Consider the following 19245-nt stretch of genomic DNA (forward strand, 5'->3'; position numbering starts at 1 on the left):
TGTTTCTGTGAGGTTTAGTTCTGTTGGGTTCAGTTCCCTAATCTGCCATTTCCAATATCTCTCTTCCTCCCTCCTGTCCCCCTTCTGCCAGCAGGAGGCACATTTTAATGATGTTCCTCCTGTAAGATGATGCCCCAGTCATTTTTGCGCAAATGCCACAGTAACCTCTTTGAACTCTCAGAGGGGTTTCCTGGCTTGGCTCACCCTTCTAGCCTGATCCCAAGTCACACGCTGTGTGCAGATCAGATGACTCACATCTCTCTGAGTGGCATCGGTCAGTGTCATCATCATACCACGCCAGCATTTCCTCAGACACGGTCCCCTGGTTTTTGCTGTGCCGCAGCAGATGTCTAACAAGAAACCCCCAAGACCTCATTAGCGTTTTCTTTCACTTCCACATCTTGGTCTGTGCCTGGTGCAGCATTTTATCCCTAGAATTCAGACAGATCTTCCCAGGCAGTCGGAGGCGGACACCGAGCAGGACTGGAAGCCTCCCTCCTCCACGCTCCTCTCTGGCTCTTTCCAGATAGATGGGCACTGCGGTCCGATCTAGACTACTGGCATCTTTGGGTGTGGCTCCCTCCATCCGGATTGTTTTGTTACAGGGTGGAGGTCACTTTGTGCCAGAACACTGGATTGTCCTCAAGTCTGCTTGTTCAAGATCCTCGTAGGTTAGGGATGTATGTGAATTTACAGGTGTGGAGTGGGAAGGCCTCTGCATAGACGTTCTGTGAATAATTGATTGAACCTGAAGTTTGAACATTTATCTTGATGGTCTGACCTTCCTAATGACAGCAGAGGCATTTTCTCTTCATGCTTTGTCAAGCTCATTCTTCATCTGTTTGTCCAGAAATGTTCCTGATCTTGATCTAATAATTGGAAATCATGCAATTTATTTGTTGGCCTTTGAGCCCCATATTTACATTAATTCTCACCATAAAATTTCATTGTGCAAGTAATCTAACACTGCAAATTCAGCAAAGATGGGAGTGTTTTTGCCAGTAAGGGTTTTTCTTACCGGGTTGCTGACATAATTCAGCCAGTTACTCATCAATGTAAATGTCAGCTGCTGTCACCAAAATTTAGGTGCCTTGTGCATGGATGTGAAGAGACTGAAAATCATGGAGATGTTTCTAAGGGAAGCTCTATTGGAAGGACTGGGAATCCTACCCCTTGTTTTCAGGAGGTTGAACCTAGCAGGAACGCCACCAAGGGAGGATCCAGACTTAGTCCTGGGGGCTATTGCCATTTCCAATACATCTCTTCCTCCCTCCTGTCCCCCTTCTGACAGATACCTGCCACATTGCTCTTCTCTTCTTGTGGTAATTAGTACCATTTGTTGCTCTTTTTGCTCAGTCCAGACAAAGGAGATGGGGGCAAAGTGTTTTCCTAAGATGTTAATTACTTGTAGGAGGCCAGGAGGGACTTCCCTTGGAGTTAACTTTATCTTTCCTAGAGAAGGGAAATGGAATGCTGGAGACAGGTTGAAGAGTGACATCATTGCATTCCAGGACTCTGTTGACCTTGGCTGTCGAGATCCTGCAAGGACAATGTGGACTCACGGGTGCTGGGGCCCGTGGCCATGGGAAATGAGCAGAATGACAGTGTGGCCCTTTGCAGACTGCTGTGGTGAGGTAGTGGATGCAGAACCCAGGCTTTGCCCACCATGCCTGGAGGCCTGGTCAGGGCCCATGGGTGGAAGCAGAGGGCCCTAACTGTGGGCTCCAGAGCTGTATGCCAGACCATGGCTGCCCCCTGAGTTCCTGGGGTGAGACTACAGTGGGAACCCAGAGGAGGGCCCTTAGCCCAGCCCTGAGAGAAGACCAGGGTGAGGTGACCCAGGAGTCCCAGGCACGGATGTAGGCCTGGGCAGGATGGCGTGGTGGGGGTAGGGGGGGTTTGGGATTCCTAGAGGGTAAAAAGCAAAGGGAGGGGAAGTGGCAGTGAGACTGCAACGCAGTTTGAGGCCCGGTCTCGGAGGACTTTCTGTAACACCTTGAGGAGGCTACTCGGCCCTGCAGGGGAGGGGCAGCCCTGGAACGGGTCTCAGTGAGGAGACGTTATTTTATAGAGTTTTACTGAGATACTCATATACCGTACAGTTCGCCTACTTGAAATGTGCCCTGTAGTATATTCAGAGGTGTGTAGCCGTCACCACAAAGGGAACCCTGTTTTAGCTCTCAGTCCCCTGTCACTCACTCCCCCTTCCCCGGCAGCCCTAAGCAGCAACCACTCATCTGTTTTCTGACTCTGTAGATGTCCTGTTCTGGCCGTTTCATGCACATGGAGTCACACATCATGTGACCTTTTGTGACTGGCTTCTTGCACTGAGCGTCACGTCTTCAGTGTTCATCCCTGTTGTAGCACCTGCCACTGCTTCGGTCCTTTTTGTTTCCACATAACATTTCATCGTGTGGCTATACCACCTTTCATTTGTCTGTTCGTCAGCTGGCGGACACTTCTGTTGTTTCTACTTTTTGGTTATTATGAAGAATGCTGTGAGGGAGTGGCATTTCCAGGCCATCGAGTTGGCGTTTTGACTACCTCACGCTGGGACTGAGTACAGGACAGGTCTGAAGGGAACAGGACGGGGCAAGGAGCATCATTAGGTGGTTACTGTAGCCTCTGTGATGTTTTTCAAAGTAGGTATGGAAACTTGTTTTTTGACCAAAATCTCTTGCAGAACTCAAATGCGTAAAGCAGATAAAAATGTACCTGCTCACAACATGGGAGTGGGGGGTCTGGAATCCACCCCACCGCCTCCCCTTCCTTGAGGCTGGGGGACAGTTTGTATTGTGAAAATGGCCAGACGTTGGCCGCGTTAGTCACAGAGGGGTTTCCCGTGGGCAGTGTGGCTGGCCAGAGTGGCGGGAGCAGATGAGAGATGAAATGGAGAGTTCGAGAGGACCAAAAGCACAGGAGCTGATGGCTAAACATAGACCGCCAGGGTCTCACTTTCTGAAGGAGAGCGGTTCTGGGTGGTGGGGATCGTATTGGAATGAGGAAGCCTGAGAACTTGAGGTGAGGGAGCCAGGTGGGATCTGGAATGGAAATAGTGTCACCTGGGGTGATGGTGAGGCCTGGGCCAGGGACTTAGTGACAAGGGGCTCTGTGGAGGGTGGTGGAGGGGAATGTGGCCCCAGCTTATGAGCTCTAAAAGGACCTTCTGGGCTGGGGAGGGCGGGAACCAGGGGAGGGCGGGTCTCCTCTGCGCGGTGGCGGGAGGGCGTGGTAGAGGGAAGTCTTGCACTGACGGCCTAAGGTTAGGCGAAGGGGAGGTCGGTGGAGAAGAAGGGTTTTTACCATGGAAAAGGGGGATCAGGGAGCTTAGGTGAGAGCAAGGGGCCATAGGAAAGGGAGCAAACGATTAGAACAGTGGGGCATGAGGGGTGGGGAGGGGTTTGTTCAGTGTCTCCCCTCCCATTGACTTGGAGCCTGAAGACCCCTCCTGGCCTGTCTGCCTATCTGTCTGGCTTAGGCCACTTGTTGGATTCTGGCAACCCCATAAGGGGCCAGGAGGGCCTGGCTGCAAGGCCAGTGGAATGAACCCGCTAAAAGGTTTTCTGAAGTGTAGGGAACATGGAAGGCAGTCACAGTGGGTTTGGCTTTTTGGTCAGAGGCAGCAGCAAAGCCTGGCGGGGGGATGGGAGTTGGTTCCTCTCCTATCAGCCCCCATCTGTCCCTCTCCAAAGCCACTAGATGCGATCTAATTAAAGACGGTGCTCCCTATGCGGCCCAGTTTAAGCTAAGCCCTCTAGCACAGCGCTTCCCAACCTTTAAGGTGCCTATGAGTCCCCTGGAGATCTGCTGAAACACAGATGATGGTTCTGCAGGTCTAGGTGGGGCCTGAGAGTCTGTACAGACCAGCTCCCAGGAGATCCTCCACTACTGCCCCTGGACAGCTCCACTTTCAAAGAAGTCATTGCTCCTCAGTCCTCTGTTCTGCTGTCTTTGGTGTCTGGATGTGGGAATATGTAAGTAGGGAGAAGTGGAATAACCCAAGGACGTGGCCCTAACACTGTCAAGTCTTTTTAGGCCTTGTTTCCATAAGAAACTCACAACAGTGCCTGCTTTTTGTGTTTGTCCCCCGTTCCTCGTCTTCTCTCAAAATGGCTTCTAGTGCACATGTGGGTCCCTAAGCAAGATCGTTTGGCCTTCTTGTTTGAGCACCTTCCCCAGTGGCATCCTTTTCCCTGCTGTCCCTCAGAGCTGGCTTTATACTGTTCCCCAAAATGTGTTCTTCTTTTTTTTTTTCTTTTTTGGGACCAAGAGATGGGAATTCTAGTTTTTGATTACTGTGACCATTTATTTGCCATAGCAACACTTCAAATGGTAAACTAATCTGTACAGAATATGTCATAATTTATTTAAAGAATCCTCTTTTTATGGATGTTTAGATTGCCCCACAGTTTTTACCATTGTAAAAACCAATGCAGTGAATGTCCTTTTGCGTGTAACTTTGTGCCTATTATTTTCCACAAGATAAATCCCAAGAGGTGAAATTGCTGGGTTGTTATGTGCATGTACTTAGTGCTTTGAAATGTGCATTGCCAAGCTGCATTCCAAGGTCCAGGGTTACGCTCCCCATCTCCAACACAAATGTTCCTTTTCTCAAACCCTCGTGTAGGGTGAGTTTTATAATGGCTTAATCCTTGTCACTTTCATGATTCATAAATTATATCTCTTTGTTTCTATTCATATCAGCTTAATTGCTAGTGAAGTTGAACTCTTTTTTTTAATAAACTCATTAGGCATTTATTTGCATTTATTCATAGTTTTTAAATTGATTGTGAATCTGCATTTTAGATCCAGAAGTTTAATTGCTTTCTTGTTTGCATTTTATATTTTCTCATTCAAGAATTAGTTATGGAATTTATGTGACACATTTTACTGGTTATATCACTTAACATAATTTCCTTTATTACTCTCTCAAGAGGCTAGAGTTCTTTTATGAGTAATTTATTCACTTATTTTTTAAGGGTGGGAAAGCGTGTAACACTTTCTGCATACTTGCCTGTTTTTGAATGTCATAGTTGATAGAGAATATTTGGGTCACCATCTTTTACTCTCAGACTCTGTAGACATTGTTGTCCCGATGGTTGGTTGGTTTTGTTCCTTCCTCCTTTCTGTCTAGCCATCTGTCTGTCATCATGCCGTCATTCTTTTTTTCATTCAGCACATAGCTTGTCAGTGTTTTACTGTGTCCTGGCTCTCTGCTGGCCTTTAGTGGTGTGGAAGAGGTGAGTACCCTTGGTGTGGATGGTCCTTTCTGTGTCTGCTCAAGCCTTTCGTTAGCCCATGGAATGTCTTTCTGTCATGATGTCTTTGTTGGTTGGCACACCTGCCCTGATCCCTCCTTTGACAGCCCCTATCTTACAGATGACTGGATTTCCTATGTTGAATCCCCAAGTTTCTGCTCTTTTTGCTTATTGTCTTTCCTATTGTTTTCTGGGTATCAGAAGAATGACATGAACTGATTTTTCTGAATTATTAATTTTGTTTTCTGTAGTACTGGCTCTCTTGTTAACTACATCCACTATGTATACTTTCTTTCTTAAGTCAATTTAACTTGTTTATTAAAGTAATTATGTGCATAATTAAACATCATAGAATACCTGAAGGCTTATAGTGAAGAATAATACTCTTTGTCCGTTTCTCCCTGTTTTTTGTCCTCTTCTCCATAGCAACCACCGTTAACTTACTTTAAGCTATTTCTTTGGGTGTTTTCTTCTCTATCCCTAAATATTAACCATTTGCTATTTCTTGATTTATTAAATTTTGGAGTTATTTTTTCATACTACTGTATAGATGAAGACTTGGCACTGTTCACTCCCTAAACCCCTCCATCTTTCCAGCATCATTATATCGCTATTTTTAATTGAATCAATAAACAGCATTTATATTGTCATGACTCTGTAACTGTCAGTCACCGCAAAGCAGAGTTGTATCCTATGCTCTTTGTTGTTGTTCAGCCTTTTGCTTTTCGGGGAATGTGTACTTCTTCTTTTCTTCTTGAAGCCCTGTTGAACGCACTTGATTTCCTGCTCCTCCTCCCCCCGCCCCCAACCTCTGTTCCCCAGACCTTCTTCCCAGCCTCCCTTCCTGCAGGAGCCCACCCTCTGGCACCCTCCCCAGCTCCCATATGCTCAGGTTGCTCTCCTGGCTGCTGAGGGCTCATCTTGTGTGAACTTGCCCTCCACTTCTCTCCTAGGTCATGTCTACCACTTTCTAGGTCCCATGTCGTCTTCTTTTCTGTTTTATTACTATTTTGTACAATAATTTTTCATTGTTCCAAATCTGCTCTCTTGGCATTTATACAACATATAGGCCCAGTAGGGGAGAGAAAAGGGTTTCCCTCCCGCTTTTTGTTAAGACTCTTGCAAATTAAAGAAACATTTTGAATCATTTAAAGAACACTATTAGTTTAAAATGCTCATGAACAGTTTTCTGTTACCAATTATGCATTGGAATAGCAAAACTGAAATTGTTGAAGTACCTCCTTAAACTTTGTTACAGTTCATGATTAACCAGACATGTGCCAACAAGGTGATAGAGGCTGACTACAGTCTAAAGGAGATGTGGACTAAATAGGTGCTTATTGCTTTTGCCTTCAAGTAGCTTTTTGCCTACAAAATGGTAAATGCACACAGGCCAGGAGGGGTGGGGAATGAGGCCGACCTCTGGCCTCCTGCAGTCCGCAGCCAGTGTATCTCTTTCATCGGAAAGGGAAATGGTTACTTCTCTCCTCTAACTCTGAAATTTTACCAGGAGCCCCACTGAAGGAAAAACCTGGGCCGCAGGTGTGGTGAAGGGAGGGCAGCGTCAGGACTGAGAGTGTTAGAAATGCAGTAGCACCTTGTTCTCCAGTGGGGTTAAGGAATGGACAGCAATGTAGTAAAAAATCCTGGCTACTAAAATATATTGTTTGCCACGTATGTGGATAACTAGTTTTCAAAGAATTAGCACATATAATAAAAATGTCACAAGATGATACTCAAACTTGCTTGATCTTGCTTCACATTGCAGCGTCTTCCAGTGCCCTGTGGGGTGGAGGGTAAGTCTGAATATCCACCATTGTCCCCCAGTGTCCAGACATGTAAACCAGTAGAGAGTTCTGGTTAATGGGGGGCAGGATAACAAACAAGTTGCACATAACCAGTTGTCACATTAAGATGTGGTTTATTTGAAAGCATTTAAAATGCTTGTGGTCTGGGTGCCCCCTCAATGTAAAAGGATTTAGATGTATAGGTAGCTTATTTAGGAGGTTTTCCCAGGAAGCACAGTGGGGGCTGGGCAGTGGGACAGGGAGGAGAAAAGCCTAAAAGGCGCCTTCACCATCCCCAGGTGCCCTCTGGGCACTGTGCAGCTCATGTCTCTGAGTTGGTCTGGTGAATGGGAGGAGGACCCACACCTGCCATGTCTTGGTGACTGAGGGTCGATTCTGGCCGGCCCTGCACTTGGGCCTCACACTGTCCTGTGGCCAGATGGTGTCTTTGGGCTGAGGAAGGCGGGTGTTCGAGTTGGGAAGTTGTGGGCTTGCCAGGCAGTTGTCCGTGGAGGCTATAGGTGACCTCTGTGTTGGGGGACACGATGGGCTCTGGCGGTGTCTGCTGCAGGGAGCCAACTTGGAGGCTTTGAGGGCAGCCGCACTGATAGAGAAACACACTCTTGGGCTGACCCCAAACCTCTCCCACCCCCCACCATGGTCTGAAACAAGCCATTTTGGAGCTGAAGGCTGGAGCTGTTCCACCATGTCCCCACGCAGTGAAGGAGTAAACCAAAGGAGACTTAGCTAAGTAAGAATAACAGAAAGGCACTGAACCACCCGACTTCTTATTTTGCATGCCTAAGAGGGTTCTTGTAAACAATGGGGAATTAGAAAATAAAATTAGCTTGCATGATTTCAGATGGGGACAGATGCCTGCTTGCTTGATTTTTTTTTTTTTTTCCACAAAAACCTCAAGCAGAGTTAATAATGTATGAAAATTAGGTACCATGTGTGCACTTTGCTCTGTAATGTTTTTATTAAGCAGCCAGTTGATGTAAAAATAACACAATGTGACCATTGACATAATGGCAGTCTCTGCGGTATGTATGGAAACATCTTTGAATGTTCCGTCAACTTTTCCATTACACAAGGACATTTTTTAAAAAAAGTTTTCAAAATTATCACATAATATGAAATTATATAAAGCTGCAGTTCAATAAAACAAATTGTCTAAATATAAATTCCAATTGTCTTTTTTCTAATGGCGTAATCAACTATAGGTAATATGTGGACATAGGTTTCTACAGGTCTTTTAAAATGCCACAGTAGATTCAGACTCCTGTCTTCTCAAATTTTTACCAAGATCATTTGCTGATTAGAGTTTACCTTCTCTTCTTTCCCCATCCCACCCTCTGCCACCTGGCCCACGAGGAGCAGAAAGCAGGGAGAAGCGAAAGGTCACAGACCCATTGGGTTGCTCTTAGCTCAAGAGATGTCTCGATTCTGCAGGCAAAAGTGAAACTATACAAAGTTGACACAGGATCATTGGACCACCTGTGGAAGTGTCTTCTCCCAGAGTTCAAGAGCAAATCGCTATCACTTCCTTAATAATCCATTCCTGAAGGTGTGTCGTCCCATTACGAAGGGCAGCGGGCTTCTCAGGTCACTGTGCCAGTCCCTTTCGGGCTTTACTGTACGTGTACAGTAGTGGTGGACTGTTGTTTTCTGGAGTTTCTGTGGTCTAGCAGAGCAAACTGAGGCACAGTGAAGCTCAGCAATTCAGCCTAAACCCAAGGAGGTCCATTGTTGATTTAATTTTTCTGCATTCTGCAACATGCTTTACTTAAACACATTGCCTTGAAATTATTAGTTATTCAACCAAGCAAATAACTAATAGCAGCTGGTTGTGTTTATCTCTAGGGTGAGAGAATGATCACCCAGGGTAGTTTAAGTGACTTGACAAAGTCAGGGCATTTGTTACTGATAGTGGTTAACAGACACTTAGGAAGGACAGTGAGCACTGTGGAGAGAAATTTCTAAAGCTGCAGAAATGGGCTAATCAACTTAGGGCATTTTATCCTTGTGCCTTTAACTCCTGTCCTTACCTCTGGGGGAACCTGGTTGGGCATGTCTTCCCTGTGCAGCATCCTGTGCCCCCATTTATTCCTCCTGGCATCAGCAGGGCCACAGGTGTGGGCTAGCACCCTCAGAGTAATAGTGCCTTGTGGTATTTTTAAAAGTAATTGTAGGGGAGACATTTGATCTTTGTGACTTGCACCATAAGACTTCCTTGGAATCTTTGCAAGGGGTTGGTTGGAACAGAGCTTTTCCATCTACACTACAGTCTATAAAAATCACAGTAACTGACTTCATGGGGTTTGAGTTTTTCTTCTGTTTTTTTTTTTTTTTTCACTCTCTAATTAGATTTCGCTCATATGCAGGACAGAATAGTCTGGTAGGAAATAACCAGTATGAAGATAACTCAAAGATGCATTGTCCTAGCAAGAATGGAAACAGGGTGTGTTGCTCTGGACCTGTGGCTATTGCCAAGAGAGCATTTGCTCCAAAAGGCACCAGGTCAACTGAAGGCTTGGCTGGGAATCCTGAGACCCGGTGGTCTTCCCAGCGTGACTGCTGCCTGGATGTGGCCTTGGGCAGGCTCTCTCTTAACTGACCTCACCTCTGTTGCGCTCAAAAGCAATCTGGGAGTAATAATATCTGCTCTTGACTTCTTGGAATGCTAAAGGGGACAAACCGTTTGTCAGAATCTAAGGGGTCATTTATTTCCTAAGTGTGAACATGGACTTTAAAGAGCTTAAATTAAAATTTCAAGTTATGTGCATGGGCTGTTTAAGGATGGAGGTGCTCTTTTTGTAAATTGTAGGCTCAAATAAGAAAAAAATGAGACCTGAATTGGGTTTTGGTGGGACTTATCACAAAAGACGAACTTTAGGACATCTGTGAGAAGCTGTAATTTTTTGTTGTCATTCCCCCAAATCATGTTGGAAGCAAGTTTAAGACACTATCACCGTCTTACTCTAAGAATGATCCCTCCCATCAGGGATTCCTGGGCACTTGTTTTGTTCTGAAATGACTAGCGAAGAAGTCAGTTTTCTAGAACCCTTCATAGCTGAATATAGTGCTCACTGGTCTGGCAGGTTTGGATGTTTCCGAGAGAGGCAGGTGGGGGGTGATGGCCACAGCAGACAGATCATTTCTGCTGGCTCCGTTTCCAGCCTCGATGGAGCTACCAGTTGCAGGGCAGCAAACCGTGTCTGAGCTTCCCCTGGAGCAAGTGGAATCTTCAGGTGACCCAGAGTCCAACTGTACATGAAGTGCTGAGCTCTCTGATTTCTTCATTAAGGGTTCATTATTCCTCAGGGTTCATTAGTGTCCATGGAATCTTGAAGTTACTTGTTCCTTTCATGTTTTATGTCTTCGTCACACTGGATCATCCCACAGCATGAAGGCATCGGTGTTTAAAGATGCTTCAGGAGTAATACTGTGCGTGTGAAAGAACAGAGGCAGATAATGATTCCTGTTGATTTGATGCTGTGCATGTCTCAGAGAACATGCGGATTGCAGCCGCCCTCTGTGCTCACAGTGCCCTGGGCATATCATTTACAGAAAAGAGGCAGAGGATGGGGGCATGGATCAGCCTGCCCAGGAGTCTGATCTTCTCTTTCCAGTGAACTGCTCCCCTCTTAAGAGGCAGATATTCCGTCTCTGAAAGCAGATCCCTCGTCCATCAGGGCCAGCCCTGTGCCCACTGTTGTGTGGATTCCACGGTTTTCAGCTCCTGAGTGCTGGTGAGAGCCCTTTAATCACCCGCTGACATAAGCAGAACCCGAGCCTCCCTGCCCTCTGAGGCTATTGCCCAGCTCGCTCTTCCAAACAAAACCAGTCCTATCTGTTCATTTCTTCACTCATTCGTACGGTGTTTTGGGTGTGCCACAGTGTGCAAGTCACATACCCTGGTCATCTGAGTGAGGTGCTCAGGCTCCCGCCCAGCGCCCATGCCCCAGCCTGCCATGCCGCCTTGCCATGCCTGCTCTGTCCCGAGTCTCGGGTGATGATTACCACCTGCAGTGCCCCGGCTCTCCCCTGCCGCTCCCAGTGGGGACACTTCACCTACTGCCTGTGGTGCACCTGGCCGGCCCCACCCTCTCCTGGGCCTCGTGTCCTTCAACCTCTTTCTGGGTGGCCCTTGACTTTCTTGTCTTCAGATGTCTCTGCATGTCCTTTTCTGCTCAGACGCTCTGCTCTACTGTATGTGCCTGGTAGTGAGGAGTGAGCACACAGAGGCGATATTGGCCCCCGCAGGCGCCCAGTCCCTGGAGTTCCCTGGCCTTATCATCCTAGGACCTGACTCCCACCCCTGCCCCCATCTTTCATTGGCCCTCCCCGACCTACCTCCCCAAATCTAGGGGTTTGCCCACCCTTAGGCCTCCCCACACTCTGGCCACCCTGCAGCCTCTGCTAGGTGCTCTGGTGCTGACTGCTTCCTTAGGCCGCCACCTGCTTGGGGGCTGGGCCTTGAGAGCCCACGTCCTGTCTGCTGAGCTGCCCCCTGCCCTGTGCCTGCCCCGTGTCAGCAGGTGGGCCCAGAGCCAGACTTGGCTCCCTCTCCCACTGCCATTGGCAGGCCACACAAGGCCTTCCCTGAGGCCAAATGCAGGGACATCAGAGAGCTAATGCTTGGCTTCTGTTGCCTCTGACGCTTTCCCACCCTGTGTTGCCAGTTGAATTAAATTAGGTAATTGTTTTTGGTCCTCCTACTTCTTCACCATCAGGGCAGAAACGGACGGATAGGCCTGCGCCAGCTTGTTGCTCAACCACCAAGGAGCTGGACCTGTGTTAGGACCAGTTTCTCTTTAATTTGGCAAATGGAGATGGCCCTGAGGTCCCTGCATATTTTCTACCAATGAAGACAAGTGCAAAGAAGATCAGGTGACAAGGATAACAGCTCAGCCTACTGCGTGCCCCAGGCAGAATAGTGGGGGTTTCAAGCACCCCCAGGTTCCTCCGCTTTAAAATAGGGATTAGAATATCACCCTTAATACATGTCAGATGCTTACGACAGGGCCTGGCTCCTCATGGGGGCGGGGAGTGCCAGTTATTTTTCTAGTGGACAGCGAGCCCCAGGAAGGCAGGGACTCTGCTTGGTTCTTGGCTGTGTCCCTGTTACCTAGAATGGGGCCAGTGCTCAGTGATTATCTGCTAAATTAAGCAAGAGAAGCCATGTGGCTCCTTGGGAAGGACACAGGGCTTAGTGTCTGGAGGCCTGGGGTCTGGTCCCACCTCTGCCTCTCGCATGCTGCGAAACCTTACGCAGGTCACTTAACCTTGCTGACTGAGCATCCCGCTTCTCACTGATTTCAGCGGGCATGTTAGGAGAGATTTTTCTTTCAGCTGCGAGTGCCACAAACCTCCGTTAGTGTGGCTTAAACAGTGAGGAGATTGATTACGTCCCCTAACAGGAAAGCTGGTTCATCCAGCTCGCCCTGCCAAGGCTCTCCAGAGGCTTCTGTGTACCTCTAGATATCCCCTCCTCGTTTTGAGAGCTGCACTGTTCCAAAGCTCCTTTCCCTTCCCCCTAATGTGGCCAAGGATAGGAAGGAAGGCAGTGTGTCCTTGCACCTGTGTTTATTGAGGAGGGAAAGCTTTCCACGAAGTGCCCCCTGCAGCCTCCTCAGGTCCTGTTGGCTGTGCTTTGTGTCACATGCCACAGACAGAAGGACCAGACATTGCCACCTCTGAAGTAGGAGGCTGCTCCTGCCAGCAGGGAGGGAGGAAGGGGCTGCGAGGATGACTAGCTGTGCTGCAGGCAGCCACCAGTGGCTTCTTCGTGGAATGTTGATAGTAAAACAACTGCTGTTGGGTTAAGAACAAACGGGACCACACAGGTGGAAGTGCAAAGTAGAGTCCCTAACAGGTGACCCACATCTATCCCGTTGACATTATATTTGTCCAGATACATGTTTAAAAAGAAAATGCCCTTAGCAGGGGCTTGCCCTCTTCGTTGTGGCCTCAGTCTCCACCATGTCCCATTGTCTTACACTTGGCCACTTCACTCATTGTGCTTCCTGCCTGGTCCCTCAAGGCATTTAGGTTTGTAGCCCCTGCAGTAGGGTGTTGTAATAGCCGTGTTCAACTAGTTTATTCTTATATCATCCAATTAGAGCCTGGGCACCTGCATTAAAAAGAAAACCCTTTATTTTTTCAGTCGATTCAATCATGAGTTTGGGGGGAGTTTGAATCTGGGTATTCCAGTCCTCCTCTGTCTGTTGGTCCCTGCTTTCCTGAGCTTTGCCACGAAAGGTGCTGACCATAGGACCGTCACTAGGCCCCTGTCTGTGTGCCCAGGGCTGCCTTTGGAAGGTTGGGTTTCTCTCTGAGGTACCAATGCCAACATGGTTTGGACAGTGTTTCCCTTGCAACGTGGGCTCTCTTACCAGTTGATTAAAAAACAAGCAAACAGACAAAACCCAGAAGCACTCCATTTCAGCGTTTACGGATGGTGTGCTCACAGACCTGCAGCGGTTTACGTTCTCCTCGACATGTATCTCCTGTTAATCTGAAAGCTGTTGACATGCTACATGAGCCCATATGCAGTACCAATTTCTTTTCTTCTTTTTCTTTCTCTAAAAATCCAGCTGCTCCCTTGCCTTGAGATGTAAATTCCACATTTTGGCTACATTGGATTCCAAGTTTTCCGAGAAAAGGCTTAAATTTATTAGGTTAGTTCACAATGTTCTCACAGAGAACTTTACTTTGCGGCGTGGAGCCATATGTGGTTGGGTTGTTGTCAGATAAATAATGTAAGAAAATCAGCATTACATCGCTGGCAGAAATGTGGGCTGTGTCTGTCGCTGAAGTAGTTATCACGTGTGATTTAAAAGCCTGGTTCGTGGTGGGAGGGCATGGGGCTGGAGTGCAAGGTCACATGGACGTGTCTGCACTTGTGCCCGGTGTGGCGATGGCGCCTCTGCGTCAGTGCAGGATCACATGGGCGCCACGGGGAGCTGGGAGGCCTCCGGGAAGCCTGCAGTAATTGGGGTTATTTCCCATCCGTCTCGGGATCTGGTTCTCCATGGCATTAAAGAGTAGAAAGTGAACAACAGGCTAGATCACAAACAGGCCTTTGCGTGAGATTAAATCTTAGCAGTGAGAGAGACTTTGTTTGGTTTCGTCACTGTTGATACTCAACATTTTATATATTTTCTCTCCAAGGATGAGAAACAAAACTGAGAGAGCATCTTTTTACAACTAAAATCGTACTTTCTCGGCATCTAACTTGGACCATGTTCATGGTTATTTATATATGTGTGTGTGTGTATATCCATCTACTCACACATCTGTGTAACACACGCAGGGATGAACACTCGTGGACACTAATGTAAAGTGTAAACTTCTGGCAGCAGAAGGCAACTTATCACAGGTCACCATAGGACATTGATTCCCAGGTTTTTGGATTTCATGAACCAGGGATATAGAAAATAAAAAGAAATTGGGGTATCTGGCATGAATTGCCAACTTCATGTTTTCTAAGATTGGCTAAACATTTTTTAAAATTATGGCAAAATTCACATAAAACTTGCCATCTTGACCATTTTAAGTGTAGTGTTAGGTATATTCACATTGTACAGGATCATTTTCAAGAAAGAAATGTAGACAGAAGGATCCCTATCTTCTGTCCTCCTCATTTCATCAAAGAGCATTTTAACACCAGAAGAGAGACAAAGGAAAGAAGGCTGTCATCTTAGGTGCAGGAAATTCCTTCTTCACCTGTGGCAGAACAGGACAGAGAAAAATAAGACTGTGGAGAAATATATAGCAAGGAGCTTTGTGTGGCCATTTCCCAGATTTCAAAAATGTTAACTTTTTGTCATCTTTGCTCCAGATCACTCCTACTTAAGGTGCAGGTACACAGACAGTTTTTTCCCAGGCCATGGGGAGACAAAGAGCTCGTGCCAGAATGAAGTCAGCTACACCACTAAGCTCAGGGTTTAGAAGAAATTTCTCACAGCAAGGCTTTGTTGATGAAGGGAGCTGTGTGTTGATTTACATTCTGGCATGAGCATCTTACTGTCAGTGGTCCAGGAGTCTGCACTGGTCAGTAGCTCTCCTCTAGGTCTGGTTTTGTTCTTATGGAAGTATAAAAGTTGACAATTACAGTTGAAGCCCGTGCTTATTCGTGCCACTATGATCCCATTCTCTCTTTCTCCCCCAAGTTAACTCGTGCACTGAAGTTTGTGTGTATTCTCCCAGTTCATACTGTGTTTGCATGAGCTCATTAGCAGCCTAGAGTGTTATTTTGTGTAGGTGCAATGTTATTATATACAACCTTCTGAAACTTAATTCGTTTTGCATAACATGGTCTTAAAGACTTATCTACATGTACTTTGATAGATGTAGATTCACTTTATTGCTTTATGTGACTGTACCACATTACGTTTCTCTGTCCTCCTATTGATGTACATTTGGATTGTTTCTGTGTTTTTGCTAGTAAAACAACACTACGGTGCCCTTCATTAAGTTTCCTTCTCTTCAGATGAACTAGAAAATGTCCACAGACTTTGGAGGCAGATGAAAGTGGGTATTGCTGTTTCTTGGGCTTTTCTTCTCCAAAAAAGTCTCGTGGTCCAAAATTTGGCCAATCTTCTCTGACAGGCTTCCCAGCAGGCCTTTCTGGAGTGGCCATACCGTTGCTCAGAATGTTTAGATGATCTAAGTTTCTTTCAACTATCTAAGTCTGTGGTTTCTTTGAACCACCTGGGGAGATATCCAGGGAAGAAGTGGACCCAGATTCCATTAGAGCTAGATGTCAGGGGCACATTCCCCAGCTGGCCTGGTAGGAAGGAGGAGGGCCCCATGGCCAGTGTCCTGTGTGTAGCCACCACGCAGCCCACTGGGAGCACCTGGGGCCTTGGCTATGGGTGAATCAGGCTTCAGTCTCAAAGAACAAGCTGATAACAGGGACATTTTTATAATAGTATGCTAAATGTACTGTATTTCACAGCCTTCTCTGTTATCTTCATCAAATAGTAGAGTGTTTTGAACACTCTTTAGAAAACAATAAGTGTAATATAACTTGGTGAGAAAAAACTATAGAGCCATCAAAGAAAAGATGGCAGACTAAGCCTTTATCCTGTATAGGGCTCCTCTAAGGCTGTTGAAGAAGCCTGTCACTTGGCCATTCCCATGTGCCACAAGCCGAGTTGAGTTATGGGTGGGGAAAATCTAAGAGTGATTACTCTTATGACTAATCTGTTTTAATGATTCAGGTGCCTTTCCTTTCTGACAAACGTTTTGTGTATAATTTGATATATCTGAACCATCGTGTTATGCCAGATCATCAGACAAAAGCTTTTTCAGTGGCTCCCACCTGGGAGATCACTGGTGTTGGATACACAGGCATGTGCTCACGTTTGTAAGATATTCTTTTTCTTTTTATTTAATCAGCTGTCCAAGCTTGAAAAACAGCAGCAAAGGAAAGAAAAGACCAGAGCCAAGGGTCCGTCTGAGTCAAGCAAAGAAAGAAACACTCCCCGAAAAGAAGACCGCAGTGCCAGCAGCGGGGCCGAGGGCGACGTGTCCTCTGAACGGGAACCGTAGGCTCAGGAGACGGAATTCAGGTAGGAGTTTCCCCAGCCCCGATGGCCTCGTCTTCCCGCAGTTTGAGGGAACCGCGGTGAATAGAGGAGAGCTTGGCTGCTGAGGCAGCATTCATTTCACAGGCGCCCATCCGTGCCTTCATTAAACCTGCTGCTTTCCAGGATGGAGAGAAAAGTTAGCAAATACGATGTATTTCATTCACTGAGATGTGGGAGGGTGGCATAGCCACAGTCCTGGGGGTGCTCACCCAGGGGCAGTTCCGGGTGTGCCGCCTGCTTGGGGGCCTGTGTCAGGCCACAGCTGCTGCTTCTGACTTATTTATTTATTTTCTTTTAAAAAGCATTTTGAGTTAATTTTATACTTAAAGAAAGGTTACCAAAATAGTAGAAAGAGTTCCCTTGTATCCCCCACCCCACGTCCCCAGTGTCAACATCTTGTATAACCATAATACAGTGATTAAGAACAGGAAATTAACATTTGTATAATATTACCAACTAAACTGTAGAACTTAATTGAAATTCACCAATTTTTCCACTAATATCCTTTTTCTGTTCCCTGATCCTATCCGTGACCACGCAGCGCATTTAGGTGTTTTTTTTCCTTCTCCAAAATACTAAGGGGGTACAAAAGTTTTTGTTACATGGATATACTCTATAATGGCAAAGTCAGGGCTTTCAGTGTGCCCGCCACCAGGACAGTGTTTGTTGTACCCAATAGGCGAGTTTTTATCCCGGCCCCCCACTATACTCTCCCCTTCTTAGTTTCCAATATCCTTTATGTCATTTTGTGCCCATGTGCACCCGTCATTTAGCTCCCATTTATTAGTGAGAACATGTGGTGTTTGTTTTTCCATTCCTGAGATGCTTCACTTAGGATAATGGTCTCCATTTCCATCCAAGTTGCGGTAATGACATTTTTCGTTCCTTTTTATGGTTGAGTAGTACTCCATGGTATATATAGACCACGTTTTCTTTGTCCACTTATGTATTGATGGGCACTTAAGTTGATTCCATATCTTTGCAATTGTGACTTGTGCTGCGATGCTTCTGATTTATAATCCACCCCAAATCCATAATCCAAAGGAGTGAAAATGTACTGCATAAGGAAAGTATACAGAGTGACCCTTTAAGTTACTTTCCCTGTTATGCTAATTGAGTTGCGCAGTAATTCAGAAACTCACAGAGGTCTTATTTCCATCCTGCTAATTTCAGGTGACAGTGAGTAAGTTATATGATTTCTGCTTACTTCGTTTTTCTTCTACTGAGAGGGAAACTCAAGTACATCAACAGTGCTGTGTGAAGGGCAGGCATGTGGAAGTCACGATGCCCACAGTGCTGTGTGAAGGGCAGGCATGTGGAAGTCACGATGCCCGGACTGGCCCCAGCAGGCTGGGCAGGGAAGGGGCAGGCGATTGCCCCTGCCCTGTGTTTGTGTGCTATGTCTCCCCCAGCTTCCCTGGGCATGGGGGGAGCATAACGGAAGGAACACCCCAGCACCTGCTCCTGTCCCCGTAATCAAGGGTACTGGGACCAATGTTCATTAGGCCAAGTTTTAATAGTGAGTGGTTACTGGTTCAGAAACGAAACCCAGACTGGACCTCCAGTTTCCACTCCTGTGGCTGAGGGCAGCTGTCCAGCCGTGATGCTTTTTCACTCTCAGCCCCACCCAGGCACAGCACCACCTCTCTCCCTCCAGCTCTGTTGAAGACTATACGTAACAGCCTTTTCTGCAATGAGTTGAAACCTTAAGTTCAACAAGTTTACAACAACTTGACTGTTCAAACTCCCATGATGAACTCAATGAATGGGAAAGGGGCAAACATAGAAGCACTTGTGTCTTAGTAACCAAACCCAGTTTATCCACGTGAATATGCACACACACACACACACACACACACACACACACACACACAGGCCCAAATTCAAATGTGCCTTGGAGCCTTGTATTTCCAAAACAGCTTTAAAAATTCTAATGCCGCCTAGCTGATTCATTCCTGGGTTGTATTATTAATTTGCTAATATATTTTATAAATTTAATGCCTTGATTTTTGCTTTAACTATATCTAATCAGTGCTTTGAAAATCTTTGCTTTAATCTATCAGGGTTATTGAGTTCTGTTAGTTTTTGAATCAGTGTAAAATATAACAATCTGAAGCCTTCCATTTGCTTTAGATTTGGCTTCAGAGTAATTCCTGTGTAGAGAATGTACCATGGACATAAGTATTCTGTGGTCCCTGGGCAGCCTGGGGGTAATCTTGCTATTTCTGTGGGCAAGAAGAATACCCAAGGGCCCCTGAGCGAAGGAAGGGACAGAAGCTGGGTGTGTGACGGCACGTCCAAGAGGACATGCTCACAGAAGGAAAACACACGGGAAGGGCAGGAGGTGAAAGTTTAAGCGGGGAAATTTCTCATGGACTTGTAGGTACCTACTTCTTGCTTCTCTCAAGCTAATGAAATTTTTTAAAACTTGTATTTATTTTCTTCTCAGGGTAGCACAGACTGGGTAGCATAGAACTTGGGGCAAATGGTACTGTTGGAAGCCACCCAAACAGCTAGCCAGAGACGGGGCGCAGCAGCGGGGGAAGCAGACCCAAAGGGCAGTGTTTGGGAGAGAGTGGGCAGGGGTATTTCCTTCCCCTT

General features: G+C 46.5%; 1 protein-coding gene across 1 annotated transcript in view; it reads left to right on the top strand.

The window, feature by feature from the left end:
- The window catches only part of DTD1 (D-aminoacyl-tRNA deacylase 1), a 154197-nt gene that overhangs the window by 126665 nt on the left and 8287 nt on the right, over nucleotides 1–19245 (top strand). The window contains exon 5 of the mRNA XM_045529433.1: nucleotides 16454–16626. Within this exon, the coding sequence (XP_045385389.1) occupies nucleotides 16454–16606 (153 nt within the window). The 3' untranslated portion in view covers nucleotides 16607–16626. The remainder of the gene's footprint in view (nucleotides 1–16453; nucleotides 16627–19245) is intronic.

This window comes from Lemur catta, chromosome 17 (assembly GCF_020740605.2).
Source record: "Lemur catta isolate mLemCat1 chromosome 17, mLemCat1.pri, whole genome shotgun sequence".
NCBI classification, from domain to species: domain Eukaryota; kingdom Metazoa; phylum Chordata; class Mammalia; order Primates; family Lemuridae; genus Lemur; species Lemur catta.